The 17,827-nt window shown below is 40.3% G+C and overlaps 1 protein-coding gene across 3 annotated transcripts in view; it reads left to right on the plus strand.

The window, feature by feature from the left end:
* Nucleotides 1-17,827, plus strand: part of Znf609 (zinc finger protein 609) — a 205,607-nt gene that overhangs the window by 142,328 nt on the left and 45,452 nt on the right. For all 3 annotated transcript variants that reach the window (XM_087199124.1, XM_087199125.1, XM_087199126.1), the window contains one exon: nucleotides 14,405-14,630. In XM_087199124.1, the coding sequence (XP_087055250.1) occupies nucleotides 14,405-14,630 (226 nt within the window). The remainder of the gene's footprint in view (nucleotides 1-14,404; nucleotides 14,631-17,827) is intronic.

A 17,827-nucleotide genomic window follows, 5' to 3' on the forward strand; every position in this document is an offset into this window, starting at 1 on the left:
TGTTTGTGAGGCAGGTGGCGGAACAACTGAGTTAAAGCCCCAGCCCCCAGCCCTTTCTTATTTTGAGACAGGGTCTCATTAAACTGAGGTTGAGTTTGCATTCCTCCTGCCTCAGCCTCCCACAGTCCTGGGATTACAGGTATGGGCCACCATTCCTGGCTAAAAGGTTTATCTTGGCTCATAGTTTTGGAAGTTTCAGTCCACCATCAGTTGGTTGACTGTGTTGCTTATGGCCTGTGGCAGAATAGCGTTATCATGGTGGGAAGCCCATGGCAGAGTGATCGGGAAGCAAAAGAGAGAGAAGCAGAAGAGACTAGAGTCCCACAGTCTGGCCCCTTGGAACGACGCTACTAGTGACCTGAGGACCTCTCTGGGCCCCACCACTTAACAGTCTCACCACCCCAAGAGCTCCAAGTTGGAGACCACACTTTGGACAGTTAACCCTCTGCCCTTAGTACATTCATCTGTAAGAACAGATACTAATAGTAATTACCCCAGAAAGTCACTTTAAAGAATAAATGAAACGTGTAAAATACTCTGAGAAGTGCTTGGCATACACACAGTAAGCAATAAGTTAAAGTTTCCTTTCATCATCATGAGTATTATGAGTTTCAGCCTTCCTTGTAGTCCTTTCTTCCTCAGGGTGTCCGCAGCTTGCTTGCTTTCTCTCTGTCCACTGTCCTTCGGCTCACCCAAGGAACCTCATGGCTTCGGTTATCTACTCTGACTTTTCTCCTGGCTTCCAATAGAGACCTTCTTAAAACTTGTGTTCTGATGCTGAGGATTTAGCTCAGTGGTTCCGCCGCCTGCCTCGAAAGTGTAAGGTCCCGAGTTCGATCCCCGGTACCAAAAAACAAAACAACAAAAACTTGTGTTCTGATTCCAGCAAATTCATGAGATAATGGTCCCAGAAACCCTGAAGTCCCCTCAGATTTTTCTGACCTGCTGGATACCCAGTCCCTGAGTCTCACTGATTCCACCTCTAACCTGGACCTTTCCTTCCCTTCAGCTGCTGTTGACTTGGCCCCAGTAAGCACCATGCTTCACTTGGACTGTTCCAGTGAGTTTCCCACTGGAGTCCTGGCCTTCCAATTAATCTCCTTTCAAAGCAGACATTGAGAAAACATGCTGGATCGTGTCACTTTCCTACTCATACACTCACGGTGACTTTCTTTACTGCAACATACGACCTCCTCCCATTCTGTGGCAAACTGGTATGGCACCATATGCATGGTGTTGCTCAGACTAAGATCACCAGTTTTCCTTATGTTTCTGATGGATTAACCGCTCAAGATTCAGCTGAAATATCACCTGCCTCTCTCCTGGGTTGACACAAGTGATTCTGCCTGCTTTGTGCTTATCTCTTTTGCATCTTTTATGACATTGCTTTTATTACCTGCTCACCTTTGTTTCCCATGCCTGACCTAAAGACACTGACCATAACGTGTTCATCACTTACTGTTGTGTAGTGCCCAGACCATAGTAGATATTTAATATTGCTGGATAAAAAGGGGCATCCAAAAAAGAATGCTTATTAGGAACTGCATTTAGCTCTAATGCAATGCATGCTAAACCACCTCCCACCTTTCTCCCCCCAATAGAGTTGTTAGTTGGGGAGATAAGAGTACTTTGGTTTTGTCAAGGTATTTGAAAAAGCCTTTTATGATATTCAGGATGACAGGCCAGTGAAATGTGGACTGCATGGTGCTACAGCTGGGTGATTTTATAGCTGGCTGAAGAGCCGTATTTAAAGAGTATGGATTATTAGATGTTTGGCAGCCAGGATGGCGCTAGTGTACCACAAGACTGCCCTTTCTGCATTCTTGTTCAACAAGGTAGAAACCTGGCTCTGACTAGTTTAAGCCATCAAGGAATTTGTAGGTTCCCAGAGTTAGAGTTTATTAGACTCAAACAAAGGCTCAAATAATGTCGTTGGGATTGTCATTGTTCACCTTCATATTCTTCTTTACCCTGAATTGGCTTTATTTTTAGGCAAGCTCCTTTCATGTATCAAAGTGGCCTGTGGCAGCTACAGACTTAATTAGTTGTCTAGCTTAAGGTGCCAAAGGAAGAAAGACCATAGCCTGTGGAGACCCTATTCCGAGTAGTTAGGGGATATTGGGCCCATTCTGTAGTTGAGTTGAGAGAAGAGCAGGCATGATGAAAAGTCAGAACTGTACTTCTATTGACCCTGCAGGCAGGTAGCTCAAGCTGTGAATAGAGATTCCCAACCACAAGACACTGGAAAGAAGGAATTAAATTAACAAGATATCATTATTGTTATTACTGTTATTGTTAGTGTTATTGGCTAACATTTATTGGATTGGTTGGTTGGTGTTGTTTTGTGGTACTTGGAATTAAACTCAGAGCCTCACTTTTGTGAGGCAAGTGTTCTATCACTGAGCTACATTCCCAGGATCTCCCTGATTTGTTTTGTTTTTTCTGTTTTGTTTTGGTTTTTGTATTTCGTTTTGAAACAGGGTCTCACTAAGTTTCCCAGGCTACTTTGAACTTGTGTTCATTCTGCCTCAGCCCCTGTAATAGCTGAAATTATGGGCCCGCAGCACCACGCCCAGCTTTATTGAATTTTTACTATGTGTAGCTGGGCACTATATACTAAGCATTTTATGTTCAGTTAACCATTACAATGGCCTTACAAAATATCGGTACCTTTAATTTTTTTTATTTTTCAGAAGAGGAAACTGAGGCTTAGAAGGATTGCTTAGCTGGACACAATAGGGCAGAGCTATAGACCCAGCTGCTCAAGAGGCTGAGGCAGGAGAATCACCTGAGCCTAGGAATTCAGAACCAGCCTAGACAACAGAACAAGATGCTGTCTCTTTTTTTTTTTTCGGTGCCGAGGATCGAACTCCGGACCTTGTGCTTGTGAGGCCAGCGCCAGAACCACTGAGCTAAATCCCCAGCCCAATGCTGTCTCTAAGAAATGTATAATGTGCCTGTGATAATCCAGCTTCTAGAATAGAGCTGAGATTTCAACCAGTCATTCATTGAAGTTTGAAACAGTTACCTGCATTTTTGTTATGTGAAAAATAAGACACAGAACAATGTATACAGTATGCTGTCATTTGTAGAAAAGGAATAAAGGCACGATACATACAAACAAGCAAATAAATATCTGTTACAGTTGCTTCTAGGAAAGGAAACTGGACATCAGAGATGGGGGAGACATCTTTGCATTGCCTTTGCTGCTGTGTGTATTTTTTTAAGTAATCAACTATAAAAGTGCAGAAAATTGGAAAACCTGGCTGATTAAAAGTTTGAAAAGAAAAAGATCCAGGGAATTTTAATGGATATGAACTTCACTGTGAGCTTTCAAGAATGAGAATGTCCTCACTCTTAGAAGAGGCAATGGTGGGCCGGAGATTTAGCTCAGTGGTTTTGCCGCCTGCTGAGCAAGCGCAAGGACCCAAGTTCGATCCCCAGTACCAAAAAAAAAAAAAACAACAGAAGAGGCAATGGTGTGTGTCCTGTGAGAGGCATTGGACATATGCTAAAAATTTCACTCTTTGCAGTCACACCAATAAAGTAGGGTTATTTTCTCCACTCACCATGGAAGTTAGGGTGGAGTTTAAGTAGGAGTTGACTACTATTAGATAAACATTTCCACCTTGGACAGGTTAGTTGGATGGTCTTTAAGGCTCTTCATGCTCTGATGCTGTGATTTTGTTTGTGCATATTCTCTTAGGTACATATGTATGATATAAAATGTACAAATGGGTTAAATACTCTGGGCTTCCTGTGCTTTCTTTAGTTAGAATGACCTGTCTTCAGAATCACCTGTTATTTCCTGTGAAATCCATGAGTCTTACTGAAAGTTAGACAAATCAATAGATAGTCTAGAACCTTCCAGAATACAGAATCACTTAGGTGACACTTGAGCGTCAACTCTCATCTAAATGGATGACCACTTCCTGCTTGATCCCACAGTGCTAAGGTGTCCATAATCAGGAGTGAACCCTTACTGTACAACATGCATCAACCACTTTGGAGTTTTATCCCTACACTTTGACATGGCAAGGAAGCCTTCTATAGGAAGTGTTGGCTCATAATTAAGGATTTTTTTTTTGGTACCAGGGATAGAACTTGGTACCTTGCACTTGTGAGCCAGGCAGCAGAACCACTGAGCTAACCCTCCCGGCCCTGTTTTTGCTTTTTTTGAAATAAGATCTTGCTATGTAAGTAGTGCAGGCTGGCCTTGAACTCTTGGCAATCTTCCTGCTTCGGCCTCCCTTTTTGAGTGTTGGGATTACAAGTGTGTGCCACCACTCCCAGCTCTCAGTTTTTTTCAAATATATCTATACTACTCAGTTGCTGAAATGTGTTAATCCCTAACTTGTAAACATCCCCAAGTGCTGTTTTCTACTCCAGTTTTTTTTTTCTTTTGTGGTGATGGTGATGGTGGTACTGGGCATTGAGCCTAGGGCCTTTATACTAAGCTATATCCATGCTCTTCCTTTTTTTAAATGGAGATATCCTGCCTCAGCCTCCCAGGGTTCTGAGATTACAGTGTGCATTTCTGTGCTTGGCTCCTATTTCACTCTTGTTAATAATTATCCATGCTTGTTGGATGTGATAGCCTCTACCTGTAATACCAGCACTTGGGAAGCTGAGGCAGGAGAATCCTGTGAGTTCAAGGCCAGCCTGAACCATATAGTGAGACCTTGTCTCAAAAAAATTACAGAAAGAAAAGAAAAAATAATTTTTTGTGCTTTCTTGTCGGTTTTTCCTTACCTTTCCTTCCAGACTGCCCTATTGTGGTATACAGGCAATGTCCCTCTACGTACTTCCTATCAGAATCCCAGTTCTCTTTAGGAATCTGATGAGAATATGCTTCCCTAAACCCAGATTATGAAATTAGATTGATTCTCAAAATATGATCCTAAGACCTTCTGTATTCCTGAAACTTTTTTAGTGGTTCTGAGGTTTTAAAACCATTGTTCTAATAAAACTAAGATGTTCTGCCTTTTTTACTCACATTGACATTTGCTTTGCTCTGCTCTGCTACTGCAGCAGCAGTTTTAAGGCCCAGCATAGTGGTCCTACATGCCTGTAATCCCAGCTACTTGGAAGACTGAAGCTAGAAGATTACAATTTCAAGTGGGCAACTTGCCTTTTACTGTAATAAAATTTTAATATTTAAACATTCACTGTATTTTTTATCATCTTGTGTATATTCTATATTCATATATATGCATGTGTATGTATCTTACATTATTGTGTATGTATGTGTAATAAATATACATTACTGAAGTAAGACAATTATCTTTATATACTTCAACTGAAGTATTTTACCAACAGATTGAATGCAGAAGCAGATTTGAAAATCCTGTTACCTTCTATTAAACCAGACCCTCAAGATTAGCAAAAATGTAAAAAAAAAATTCCCTTGTTTTTTGAAAAACTATATCTATTTTTATTTTAAATGTTTGATATATGTGTGTAAAAAAAGTTTTAAATGTTTTTAATTAATACATACTAAATGTTTTGTTTTAATTCCAGTGTAGTAAATATCAATAGATATATCATACATAAATAAAAATTCCTTGGGGTTTTCAATTTTTCTTGAATCTTATTTTAGATAACTGTAGTAACAAATCATACAGTGAACTCTTTTTTTTTTTTTTTTTTAATACAGTGAACTCTTGTGAACCATTTACCTAGTGTTCCCCAGAGCTAGCATCTTACAGAGTTGTAATACATTGTGGCAACTGGAATGTTGACATTGATGTAGTCACACTTCTCCCATTTCACTTGTGCTCAGTTATGTGTGTTTACTCCCCTGCAGTTTGTCACATGTGTAAGTTTGTGTATCCACCACCCAGTTAGTGTGTAAAACAGTTCCATCACCATAAGAATCTGTTGCGTTGCCATTTCATGATCACTCCCTTCCCTTCTAGCACCACCACCACCAACCCACCCTGGCCACTACTAATCTCTGTGTCTCTGATCTTTTTGGTTTTTTCTGCATCTATGATCCTTTCTTTTTTTTCTTTTTTTTTTGGTTTTTTTGAATAGGGGTCTCAACTATGTAGTTCTAGCTAGCCTTAAACTTGCTGTGTAACCCCAGGATGGCTTCAAATTTGAGATCCTTCTGGCTCAGCCTCCCAAATGCTGAGATTACAGGCATGTACCACCACCCCTGGCTGGCTGGCTGGCTTTCTTTTTATTTATTTGCAGTGCTGGGGTTCCAACCTAGGGCCTCTCACATGCTACTGCACCACTGTAGCTCTTAGTTTTGTTATATCAAAATTAAGGTATTTTAAGTAAATTGTGAAGACATATCAGTATCTTTTAGTTTTACTTTCTAATGTAGAAGATACCAGTAGATAAAATGTATATAATAAAAAGCTCTTTGAAGTTCTCAAAATTTTAAGTGTAAAGGATTTACAATACCCAGATGTTTTTGTTTGTTTGTTTAAATAATTTATTCACAACACTGGGAATATAGCTCAGCAGTACTACACTTGCCTGGCAAGCACAAGGCCTTGAGTCCCATCCCTGGTAACAAAAAAATAATAATAATAATTTATTCATGGTGAGTGTACACAGGATGTGAAAGAAATAGGGGAAAGAACAAAAACAGGACCACAATCACTGTGCTATTTTCTTTTTCTTTTTTATCTTTTTTGGTACAGGCAATCAAACTCACGGCCTCACACTTGCCAGGCAGGCACTGTGCCACTGAGCCACATCCCCGGCCCCACTGTGCTGTTTTCCACCTTCCAGGCTGTTAGACAAATCAGAAAACCATAGTTACCTGTCACTTAAGGGAGGAATATGTTCAGAGAAATGTCATTAGATGATTCCATTGTGTGAGTTGAGTATACAGTGTGGACTCACATATACAGAGTTAGCATATGACCCAACAGATCCGTTCCTGTTTCTATGCCCAAGAGATAGGATTGCATGTCCACACAATAACTTGTACAGAATGTTCATAGAAGCATTATTCATCAAGGCCAAAATGGATAAATATGTAGTATCCATACAGTGATTTCTGAGCAATACAAGGGACAAAAGTACTGATACACATACAACATGGATGAATCTCAAAAAAATTGTGGTTAGGAATGTAGCTTTGTGGCAGAGCACTTGCCCAGCATGTCCAAGGCTCTGGGTTCAAACACCAGCACCACAAAAACATTACAGAGTGCGTGAAGTGGATCACAAAAGACCACCTATTGAATGATTCCATTCATATGGAATATCCAGAATAGGCAATTTCACAGACACAGAAAATACATTAGTAGTTGCCAGTGGAACTTGGAAAAAATGCGAAGTGACCCCAAATGAGGTGTTGAAAATATCACAAAATTGACTGTTACAATAGCTATACAACTCTGTGCATTCACTAAAACCCACTAAATTGTACTTTTCACATAAATGGAATGCTATACAAAGTGTAACTCAATAAAAGTAATATACATTAAACAAGAGAATTACAGACTCTAGTAACAACTTTAGAGCAATTTAATGGGGATGAGTGTGAAAAAAGACACATTCACATGCTGTGAAGCATAAAAGTCTGAAATCTCAGCTCCCTACTGCCATGTTCCAGTCATCTGCTCACACTACCAGAAGCAATAAATATTGTGTCCCTAGAGGTATTTTACACACACACACACACAGTTTTACCCACCTACAGAGGAGTTCTTCTGTTAGCCTGTTTTACACAAACACATTACAGTATATTGCTCACACTGCTACATTCTGTTTTTTTCATTAGAGTATATTGGGGAAAGTATCACATGTTAATTCATAAAAGACTTCTCAGCCAGGGGTAGTGGCACACATTGGCAGTCCCAGCATTCCGGAAGTTGATGCGGGAGGATCGCAAGATGGAGGTTAGCCTGGGCTTCACAGGGAATTCAAGACCTGCCTCAACTACATGGCAAGACCCTGCCCGTAATCCCAGGACTCTGGAAGGCCGAGGCTGGAGAATCATGAGTCAAGCCCACCTTAGGTAATTTAGTGAGATCCTGTCTCAAAATATAGGGCTGAGGATATAGCTGATGATGTGCAGGCCCTGGCTTCAATCGCCAGTAAGTTTGGGAGGTCCAGAGTCCTCGTGCTATGTCCTTCCTCCTGTCAGAGGTTCTGGTTGTCACACAGCAAGAGCCCAGTGAACACCTCTGACTCCAAGACTGAGAAGTTTGAAAGCAGGAGGAATCACGTCATTTTCTCCTTTCTCAGCTGTAGCAGACCAAGACGTAGTTTGTGGGGGTTTGATTTAGATTTCATGAATGTGAGTGATGCTCTGGTTCTTTAGAACAGTTTGCTTCAGCCTGGTATGGTTAAATTGGCTTTGCCGGCTGGCGTGGGAATCATTGGGATTTTTTTCTTCTGACACTTGTGATTCTGAATTGTTTTATTCACCTTATTTATTTAAAATGTTTGTGGATTACTTTTTATTTTTATTATTTTTTGCTTCTTATATTTCTATCCTGAGGGATGAAAGAATGGAGATAATACACTCCAACACTGACACTGTAGAAAATGAGTTACATGAAAGGGAGGTGAAAGGGATGTGTTTAGGAGAGGAAGTGGTTACAGCCAAAGAACAAATTTTTCTCAAGGTCTTTGTTTTTGGGAAGCAAATCCTAGTGCTTCCCTTGCAACAATACAGGAATGAGAGTGATCACCAGCTTCTGTGGGGTGAAATACCAGTGAGCTTTAAAGGTGGTGCTTAGGTCCCTGACATCACTTAGGAGCTGCAAAGATAAAAGCTTTGCTGAAAGCAAATGTTGTGAATTTCAGGCAGTCAAATGATCTTAGAGTGAGAAGAGCAAAGGAGGTGCTTCATTCAGCAAATGCCTTCACCACAGCAATGGACACTGCCATGTGCTTTGTTATGCATTGATTTTTGCCTGTGAGATTCTTTTTCTTTGTTAGATTTGAAGCGTAACTTATCCATTCCCACACATTGGGAATTTTGATAGGCTTGAATATTGGGATTGTTTGATCTGCTGTCTTCTTCTCTTTTACCAGAGAGGTCTGTAGGGGTCTGAGCCTGAGACTGTGTAGGGATCACTGCAGGAGAACTGCCTGTGGTGAGTCTTCACATTATACATTCACTGCACTTGCATTTTCTATTCAGACTAAAACAGCCTTCAGTGCTGACCTTGACCAGCTACTGATTGGTTAAAATTAAGTGCTAAAGTAATTCTGCTGTGAATAATAGGATACGAAGCTTCTAAGAACTATTTGAAGTCTGGCTATGGTGGCAGCCACTGTGACATCTTTTTTTTTTTTTTCCTTCCTTTCTTGCCTTGTCCTACAAGATGTTTTGGAAATTAACCAGAATTGCAGTTCAATTCTTTTTCAATGCAGCCTCGGTGAAATCTGGCAATGCAGCAGACCAGAAGCCTCTTTTTCTTTTTTAAAGGAAGAGAGGCAAGGTCTAAGTGTATGTAGCATTTGAAACAAACTGGTTTTATTTATATGTTTGTGAATCCAAAAGCATTTATTTTAATCCTGTCCTATTGTACACTTAATATTATTAATATTGCGTGACTATAAAATCTTGAAGGACCTTTGGGACTGTCGAAGAATGATATTATCTTATTAATATAACTATTTAATGTGTATGTTGACATTCTGCTTCCTATACAGTCTTATCTGATGATTCTTAATAAATCCAAACATTCATCTAACCATTACCCCAATTATCTTTTCATTCTTGGCAAAAGGGAGCTTCTTAGAGCTGCTGCATTATCAGTGCAGCTCATTTCTGTCTGCTTTTTTTTACTACAAATGTGAAGATATTAATTCACTTTGTAAAAAGAAGAGAAAAGTCTGTCCCAAACATTTTTCTAGTACATTTTCTACCCCTAACATCTTTTGTAACTTTGAAGATCTCTCTCCATTAGGGCCTCTCATGTGTGGGAGTCAGTTGAAGTCAGAGTATAATTACTTCTTGTAGGGAGATTAATGACTCTGGCCTTTCTTTATTCTCTCAGTTCCTATATCTGTGTCACCTGCCTGTTAGCACTCAGATCCTTAATAGGTGCTGTTAAATTCATATCTAAAGGTAAATTGGAAAGAAGTATCATTGAAAGATAAAGAACATGAACTGTTGGGGAACTTCAGAGATTTCCTCTTTCAGTTCTCTGTAAATCTCTGTCAAGGCTCCTGTTTGTTTTATTGCATACCTCCTCATTCCCCTGAGTTCCCTGGATGCACTGTGGCACTTTGGCCAAAGGTGTGTTCTTCTTGTAGTTACTAAGGCATTTAATGGCCCTAACATTTTATGTTCCTATTCCTTATTTTCCTTGTTATTACCAATCTCCTGACAATCTCTACTTTTTTGTCTTTGGTATATAAGAAAAATATTTTTAGTCTTTTCCTGATTTTTATTCTCTCCTGGAGAATGATAAATTAAACTATGTTCCAGTGAGTAGAAAAATACGAAATCCCGTAAAGCCACCTAGGTTATTAGATGAATATCACAGAGCTACTTATAATGCATTATGGCTTAATAAAGATTATAGATGTGGCCAAATGGTAATTAGCGGAGCTGAAGCTGTAATTAAACCCTATTGTGCTTCTCTATGATCCCTCTTCAGATTCTGTTGCAAAATACTGTACAGTGGTATCTTGTTACTGGTTGCTAATTGGTTCTGGGAGGTGTAAAGAGTACCAAAAATGACAAGTACCTAACAAATTGTTTTGGCTGGAAAAGGATCATAAGGCACGAGACAGTCAACACCAACAAATTCTGTCTTGTGGTCAAGTACCAAAAAAACAAGTATCAGACAAAATTTTCACATCACAATGTGTTGAGTACAATTCAGTGAATTTCAAAGCAGTTGAGTACCAAGATATGATTTTGTAAAAAGAAACTGAATAGATTGAAATTTATTGGTGGACTTTTTCCATTTTTCCCACTCCTAAACCTCTCTTTTAATTAACTAAACAATGAAATAAGGTCATCCTCATACAGACAGATCCTGAACTCTACTTTTTTGATATATATGGTAGTCAGTTTCCTGTGTGTATCAGGTTATTCTTAGTGATCAGTTAATGTTGTTCTCTTCACATTTTTTTTTTTGTACCGGGCATTGAACTCAGGACCTTGCACTTTTCACATATTTTGTATCAAGGTTTACTATGAAATACTGCTTGAAAGCAACAGTGCTGTTTCTAACTTATGGCTTAGCTACTGTTTTCTGGATTTCTTAGTGCTGCAGAACTGGGGACTTGACCTTATTTAGAACATACTAGCTTATCTTCTTCTGGTCTCCCAGAAACCTGAGCATCCTAGCAGGAAAGGAAACCATTTCCCACAAGAGCTGCCCTTGAAGACTGAGAAAGAGAGGGGCAGAGAAGGAGAGGAGAACAGAGGGGCAGGGAGGAACTGGAACCAGTTGGCAATGAGACATGCCCAAAAAATGCTACCACCAGGTTCACAGGAGCAGCCTAGAAGGTTTAGGCCAATCTCTGTGTCCAAGAAAGAGGACCTTGCAGGGATTTATCTTGCTGATAGAAGAAAGGCATACAAAAGAGAACAAACCCTAAGCACAGGAAATGCACAGTAAATTGCATCTATCCCAGTTCTTTCCCAAGAGAAAGAAGAGAGAAACATCCAGGAGTAAAGATGATCTAATTTCCCCTTTCCAGGGATTTCAAGAAGTTCTTAGAGCATTCCTGAGAGTTCATCAGTGTTACAGCCAGATTCCAGCTTTGGAAAGGAGTAGTAATGATATAGGGGGAAAGCGTAACTCCCAACCTGCTAGGTGTCAGATACGCCAAGTTTGTGTCCCCTGCAATGGAAGAATGAATTCCAAAGGACAAAGGAAGTTAAGAGTAGAAAAGGTCTATTGGGGAATAGGAATAGCTCCTGAGAGACCAGAGGGGTCCTGAAAATGGGTTGCCCCTGGGACTCTTTGTCAGGCGTAATTTATACATCAAAATCACAATCTGGGTACAACGTGGGTCAAACTCCCATCAACCTATAGGATTATAAGTATAGCTGCTTAGCTCATATTGCTCCAATAGGTAATCAGGTAACATAACGAGGGTACATGGGAAAAACAAAGGCATTTTTGGGATGAAATGGGTCTGGATGCTCTGATCACCCACCTGGGTGACTGGTGTCTATCTGGACTTTACTGCACCAGGTAATGCTAATTATGGTACAATTCTAAGTTACTACTTATCCCTTAGGGAGGCATGTAGGCCTGGCCATTGGATCTTTTTTTTTTTTTTTAAACTTTATGATCTTTTTATTATAATAAAGTATAACAACTTGAAACTGTTCTTCAAAACATTTTCATTCTTGAACATAACAATCTTTGACTCAGCTATATTATCTTGTTTTATTATAGCTAAATTATTTGTTTATACACCCTATCCAAATCTCCCCTTTGTTTTTCTTTTTTATTATTTTTGTTTTTGTTTTTATTTTTTCCCTTTGTTTTTCTTCCCATTCCCCAAAGTAAACTTGTGTTTTCACATATAATGTATTTAACCTTTGGGAAATATAATGTTCTAAAAAATTATTCTAGATTATTACTATAAATTACACTAATTTGATTCTTTAAGTTTTCCAACAGGTAATCCTGGGCAAAATAATACCCAGTGAACTGGCATTCTTTTCTCTGCTGCAAAATGTCTAAATAGAAAATCTGAATGGGCTGGGGATGTAGCTCAGTGGTCTGGCCATTGCATCTTTATCTTGAGGCCTGGCCTTTTTCATATGCACCTCCAGTGACAATTCTGATGTCTTTTTTTTTTTTTTTTTGGTACCAGGGATTGAACTCGGGATTGAACCTGCTTTCGAGGAAGGCATTGGAACCACTGAGCTAAATCCCCGGCCCAATTCTGATGTCTTTTTCTGCTGACTTCCTTGACATCCCAGTCACTGGCTGTTTATTAATTTTTATCTAACTTAGTTACCTATAATAGGGAGATTTGAGTTTAGTTTTTCTGTATTTTTACCCTAAAATCTATACATGGCGATTTTAAAAGGTCTTTTAAGTATGTACCACCTGTTGTCCCTGCACTTGGGAGGCTGAGGCAGGAAGATTGCCATGAATTTGAGGCCAGCCTGGGCTACATAGTGAGTTCAAGGCCAGCCTGAACTACAGAATGAAACCCTATCTCAAAAAAAAAAAAAAAAAAATACCAGATGAGTCAAGTACATGGCATGTGCCTAAAGATTGCCAAATTAATTCCTGAATTTCAGAAATCCAACATGCCTTCTGACTTTTATCATAAGTGCAGAAGATTCATTATACACCTTCCACTTACACTTCGTTTTGTGAAAAAGGTGGTGTTAGGGAAGCAAGTTTGCATACATGCACGTGAGCAGATAAGGATAAAGTTTTGGCAGCTCTTCAAAAGACAATAATTAGCAGTGTAGGAACATTCTGTGGAGTGAGTTTGAGCTGCAACAGTGTTGGCTTTCTATGTGAGAAGTCATAGCCAACTGAAAAGAATGAAGGCATAGCCAGAGCTCGCCCTGTGGGAAGGTGTGAATGCTGTGGGGAGGGAGACTAATTTCAGGCTAAGTGGTGGCCATGTAGTAACTTACCCTAGAACCAGAGCTCCATGGCAGAGCTGTCGAGCAGCTTGGATTGTGGATGCATGTGTGGCCATCTCTGAATGTTTCTGTTCAAGACCACGTTTAATCTGTAAAAAGCCAAGTGGTGGCCATGTAGTAACTTACCCTAGAACCAGAGCTCCATGGCAGAGCTGTCGAGCAGCTTGGATTTTGGATGCATGTGTGGCCATCTCTGAATGTTTCTGTTCAAGACCACGTTTAATCTGTGAAAAGCCTTTCCTAAGGGGAAAGAATCCCAGTGCTTGACTCTCATTTTATGTTGATTGGTTTCATAGTTAATCTTCAGAGAAGATCAGTCAGTATGCATAGTAGAGCTACACCTAGCACAGGGTGCTCTCATCTAAACACTAGATTTGTAATAATGTCATCAGCTAGAACTTGAAGGACCAAAGTCTTCTATTTGGAGCTGCTGCATTATAGCAACAAAGGATATATGATTAGATTAAATACAAAAAGGCATTTCCTTTTTTTTGGTACTGAGGATCGAACCCAGGACCTTGCACTTGCAAGGCAGGTGTCGGTACCACTGAGCTAAATCCCCGGTCCCAAAAAGTTATTTCTTTAGTTGGATGTCCCAGCACTCTAGGAGGCTGAGGCAGAAGAATCACAGGTTCAAGCCCAGCCTGGGCAACTAAGTGACTTAGCAAGGCCCTGTCTAAAAAGTTTTTTTTTAAGTTTTTTTGAGAAAGGGTTGGGGATGTAGCTCACTGGAGAGGGTCTGGGTTCAATATCCAGTACCAAAAAATAGTTTGGGGTGGGGGAGTATTTCCTCTATATGATCTCCCTGCAGCTCAGCCACTACTCTCTCTTGCCCCACAGATGGAGTCCCCTGTCTCCACACCGGCGGTGCTGCCACTGCACCTTTTGGTACCAGTGGTCAATAATGACATCTCATCTCCCTGTGAGCAGATCATGGTTCGTACCCGATCCGTTGGGGTCAACACGTGTGATGTGGCTCTAGCCACAGAGCCTGAGTGCTTGGGCCCCTGTGAACCTGGAACCAGCGTCAACCTTGAAGGAATTGTGTGGCAGGAAACAGAAGACGGTAAGTGCTATACATGGCTTCCCACCCCTCTCCACCTGCTTCTACCGAGGAGACAATAAGGGCTTGCTGTTGTGAATACTGCCTGCATTTACAAGGGGTCTTAGACTTAACGCACACAGAGGATAGCAACAGCATCCTAGCAGAATCTCCCGCTCCTAGAGAATGCCAGTGCCAGTTTTTTATTCATTTTATTACTTTTCTGTGTTTCTGCAGTGCTTGGGATCACAAGTAGGCAAACAATCTACTACTAAACTACACATTCCCACCCCAGTGTCAGTTTTTTAGATTAATTATCTCTCCTTCATAACTGTTCCATAGTGTTGGTCCTGGTACTTAGGTAATCACTTAATTGCTACTTGCTAGGTAATTTAAACTGTGTGTACTCTCTGTACCCTTTCTATAATTTTATATAGGAGATTTAGATTATAAATTAAATTGAGGTCAGTAAATAAAAGAACAGCTGAGGAAGTAAAGGGAATAGAGAACAGTCACTCTTCTGGGCCACAGAGTGAGTTCAAGGTCAGCCTGAACCACGCCTCAAAAAATCAAAATAAATAAAACGTTATTATTATATAACATTGTTATATACCTTCTACATTATATAACATTATTATTATATAAAATAGAAAAACATTTACTAGGCTGGGTGTAGTGACACACACCTTAAATCCCAGCACTCCGGAGGCTAAGGCAGGAGGACCATCATGAGTTTGAGACCAGCCTGAACTATATCACAAGACCCTGTCTCAAACAAAACAAAACAGAACAAAACAAAACAAAAACCCAAGTAAATAAATTGGCTGAATGCTGGCTCACTGAGTATGCAGCTCTTGCCATCTTTTAACACCTGGAGGGGTACCCAGCTCCTTCCTCCTTCTGGTTGGCTCATTGCCCAGACCCCTAAACTGCTTCATGCATCTATCACTTAGTACAGATTTTATAGACCCAGCCAACAGGGAAATGTTCTCATGGTCTGGTTTTCAAGGCTTCCACCACACCGTTGGTTTGTTGTAGGTTGCTGCTGTCCAAGGCTGCCATCCAGACTTCCTATATGTTCCATTTGCCCCCTGGGAATACATGTTCTGTTTTGGAAGTTCATAAAGCTAAAAAAAAAAAAAAAAAAAAAGAACAGCAAAAAAATAAAACAGGAGAGCAAAGGTACTTAACCAAGTATTTCAGATCTCTTGGTAACATCTGGTGGCAAGTGTTCCAGTTCATCCTTCCAATAAAGAATCCAGGTCCTCGTCAGACTATATGTGCTTGGAGAGTCTGGGCCTCAGCGCTGTCGTGTCTCTGCATCAGTAAGCAGACTTTGAAAGCATACTGACTCAGGTTGAGAGGCCCAGAGGAGCACAGCTAATTACCTCTGATTATCACAGAGCAAACTTGTCAGCCTGCCCATAGAAATTCAGGCCTTTCATTCTGGCCATTCTGACAAAAGTCCATTCTCTTGGATCTTTTCTTGTCATTCAAGTTCTCAATTCAATAGGTGCTGATGTGTTTCCTGGGGAAGAACTCCTGGCTCTCTGATCATTAGGGATATAGTAAAACTTCCGTTTTCAGAATAACATTGCAGATGAGGATTTATCATATGCTTGAGATCATGCTAAAAACAAAAACAAAATTATAGATTGTGGTAGAAATTGATTTAGAGAAGGTAGAGAAAAGGTGACTAGAGCAGTGGTGGTAAACCTATGGGACAAGTGCCACAACAGGCTGTTAACATTGAAAGCTCTAAAAGGTTCGCCGTCGCTGCTCTAGAGGTTGATCCTGAATGTGTTACACAGTCCACAGTCTTGTACCAGGCATGATGGCACACGCTTGTAATCCCAGCACTCAGGAGGCTGAGGCAGGAGGATCGCCATGAGTTCAAGGCTAGCCTGCGATCCTGCCTCAAAGAATCAAAATCAAACAAACAATATGCAATCTAGAAATCACAAAGTAGATGTGCAGTTTTTAAAATATAATCTGTTCAGCCGGGGATTTAGCTCAGTGTTTCTGCCACCTGCCTCATAAGCACAGGGTCCCAAGTTCGATCCCTGCTACCCAAATAAATAAATAAATAAAAATTTAAAAATTAAATATAATCTGTGTGGCCCCATGTCTGCCTCACAAGCGCAAGGACCTGAGTTTGACCCCGCTACGAAAAAAAAAGAAAAAAATGTAATCTGCCTGTGGCCGAATGTATTAATACCCAGACCCTGTTGGAATGACAGAAATATCCAGACTGTATCTCTGTGCCACCCAGAAACCTTCAGGGCCCGTTGCCTCCATATATGGAAAATAGAATACATCAGTGCCCTGTCTTTATGTTCTACTCATATTCATGGTGATGAGTTTTTGCCAAGGGCAAAATATAAACCTGACAAAAACATTTGAAGAACAAGCCTCACCCTTTTCACTCCCTGAGGATCGTGAGTGCCCTTTCTCTTGGAGGATCCCTGTTTTCCTTCCATCCAGCTCTGAATGGCTCTCCTGTCAGGTTGCCAATGAACAGCTATCACCAGATTCCCATGTTAGGTACTCTTAATGTGCCCTGGACTTTATTTCACAGTTTCACAGCTCTCATCACAGTTTGTAAAATTGTTTATATAGTAATTACATGGGTTTTCTCCTTTCTTCTACTTTCTGTGGTGCGGGGGATTGAACCTTAGGAACTGTGAGCACCTCCTAGGCAAGTGTGAATAGTCATTTTAAATAGCCCCTTTTTTAATTTAAAATGTCTCTCTTCCACTGTTTTAGACATTCTGTAAGATTAGGGACTCTGTTTAGCTCATGATTGTGTCCCCAACACTGAACATCTGCCACCTATAATAGGCACTCAAATATATTTTCTCAGGCCACGCATGATGATACACACCTATAATCCCAGCACTCGAGAGGCTGAGGCAGGAGGATCGCCATGAGTTTAGGGTCAGCCTGGGGTACATAGTGAGTTCAAGGCCAGCCTGAACTAAATAGTGAGACCCTGTCTCAAAAAAAAAAAAAGAGGGGGAAGGTGAGGATGTGGTTCAGTGGTAGAGAATTTACCTAGAGTAGATTCAATCCCCAGTACTGGAAAGAAAAAATATTTGAATGAATGTTTACATCCATGTTGTCATCATTTCTTAACCTATGTTAATATATATCTGACAGATAGTGTAATGCTTGAATTTGGGAGTCAAAATACTCCAAAATTCTCTAAAATTCAGAATAAA

The sequence above is a fragment of the Heterocephalus glaber genome, unplaced genomic scaffold (assembly GCF_053883595.1).
Source record: "Heterocephalus glaber isolate CG9 unplaced genomic scaffold, H.glaber_assembly_v1.0 deba00001689, whole genome shotgun sequence".
NCBI classification, from domain to species: Eukaryota; Metazoa; Chordata; class Mammalia; order Rodentia; family Bathyergidae; genus Heterocephalus; species Heterocephalus glaber.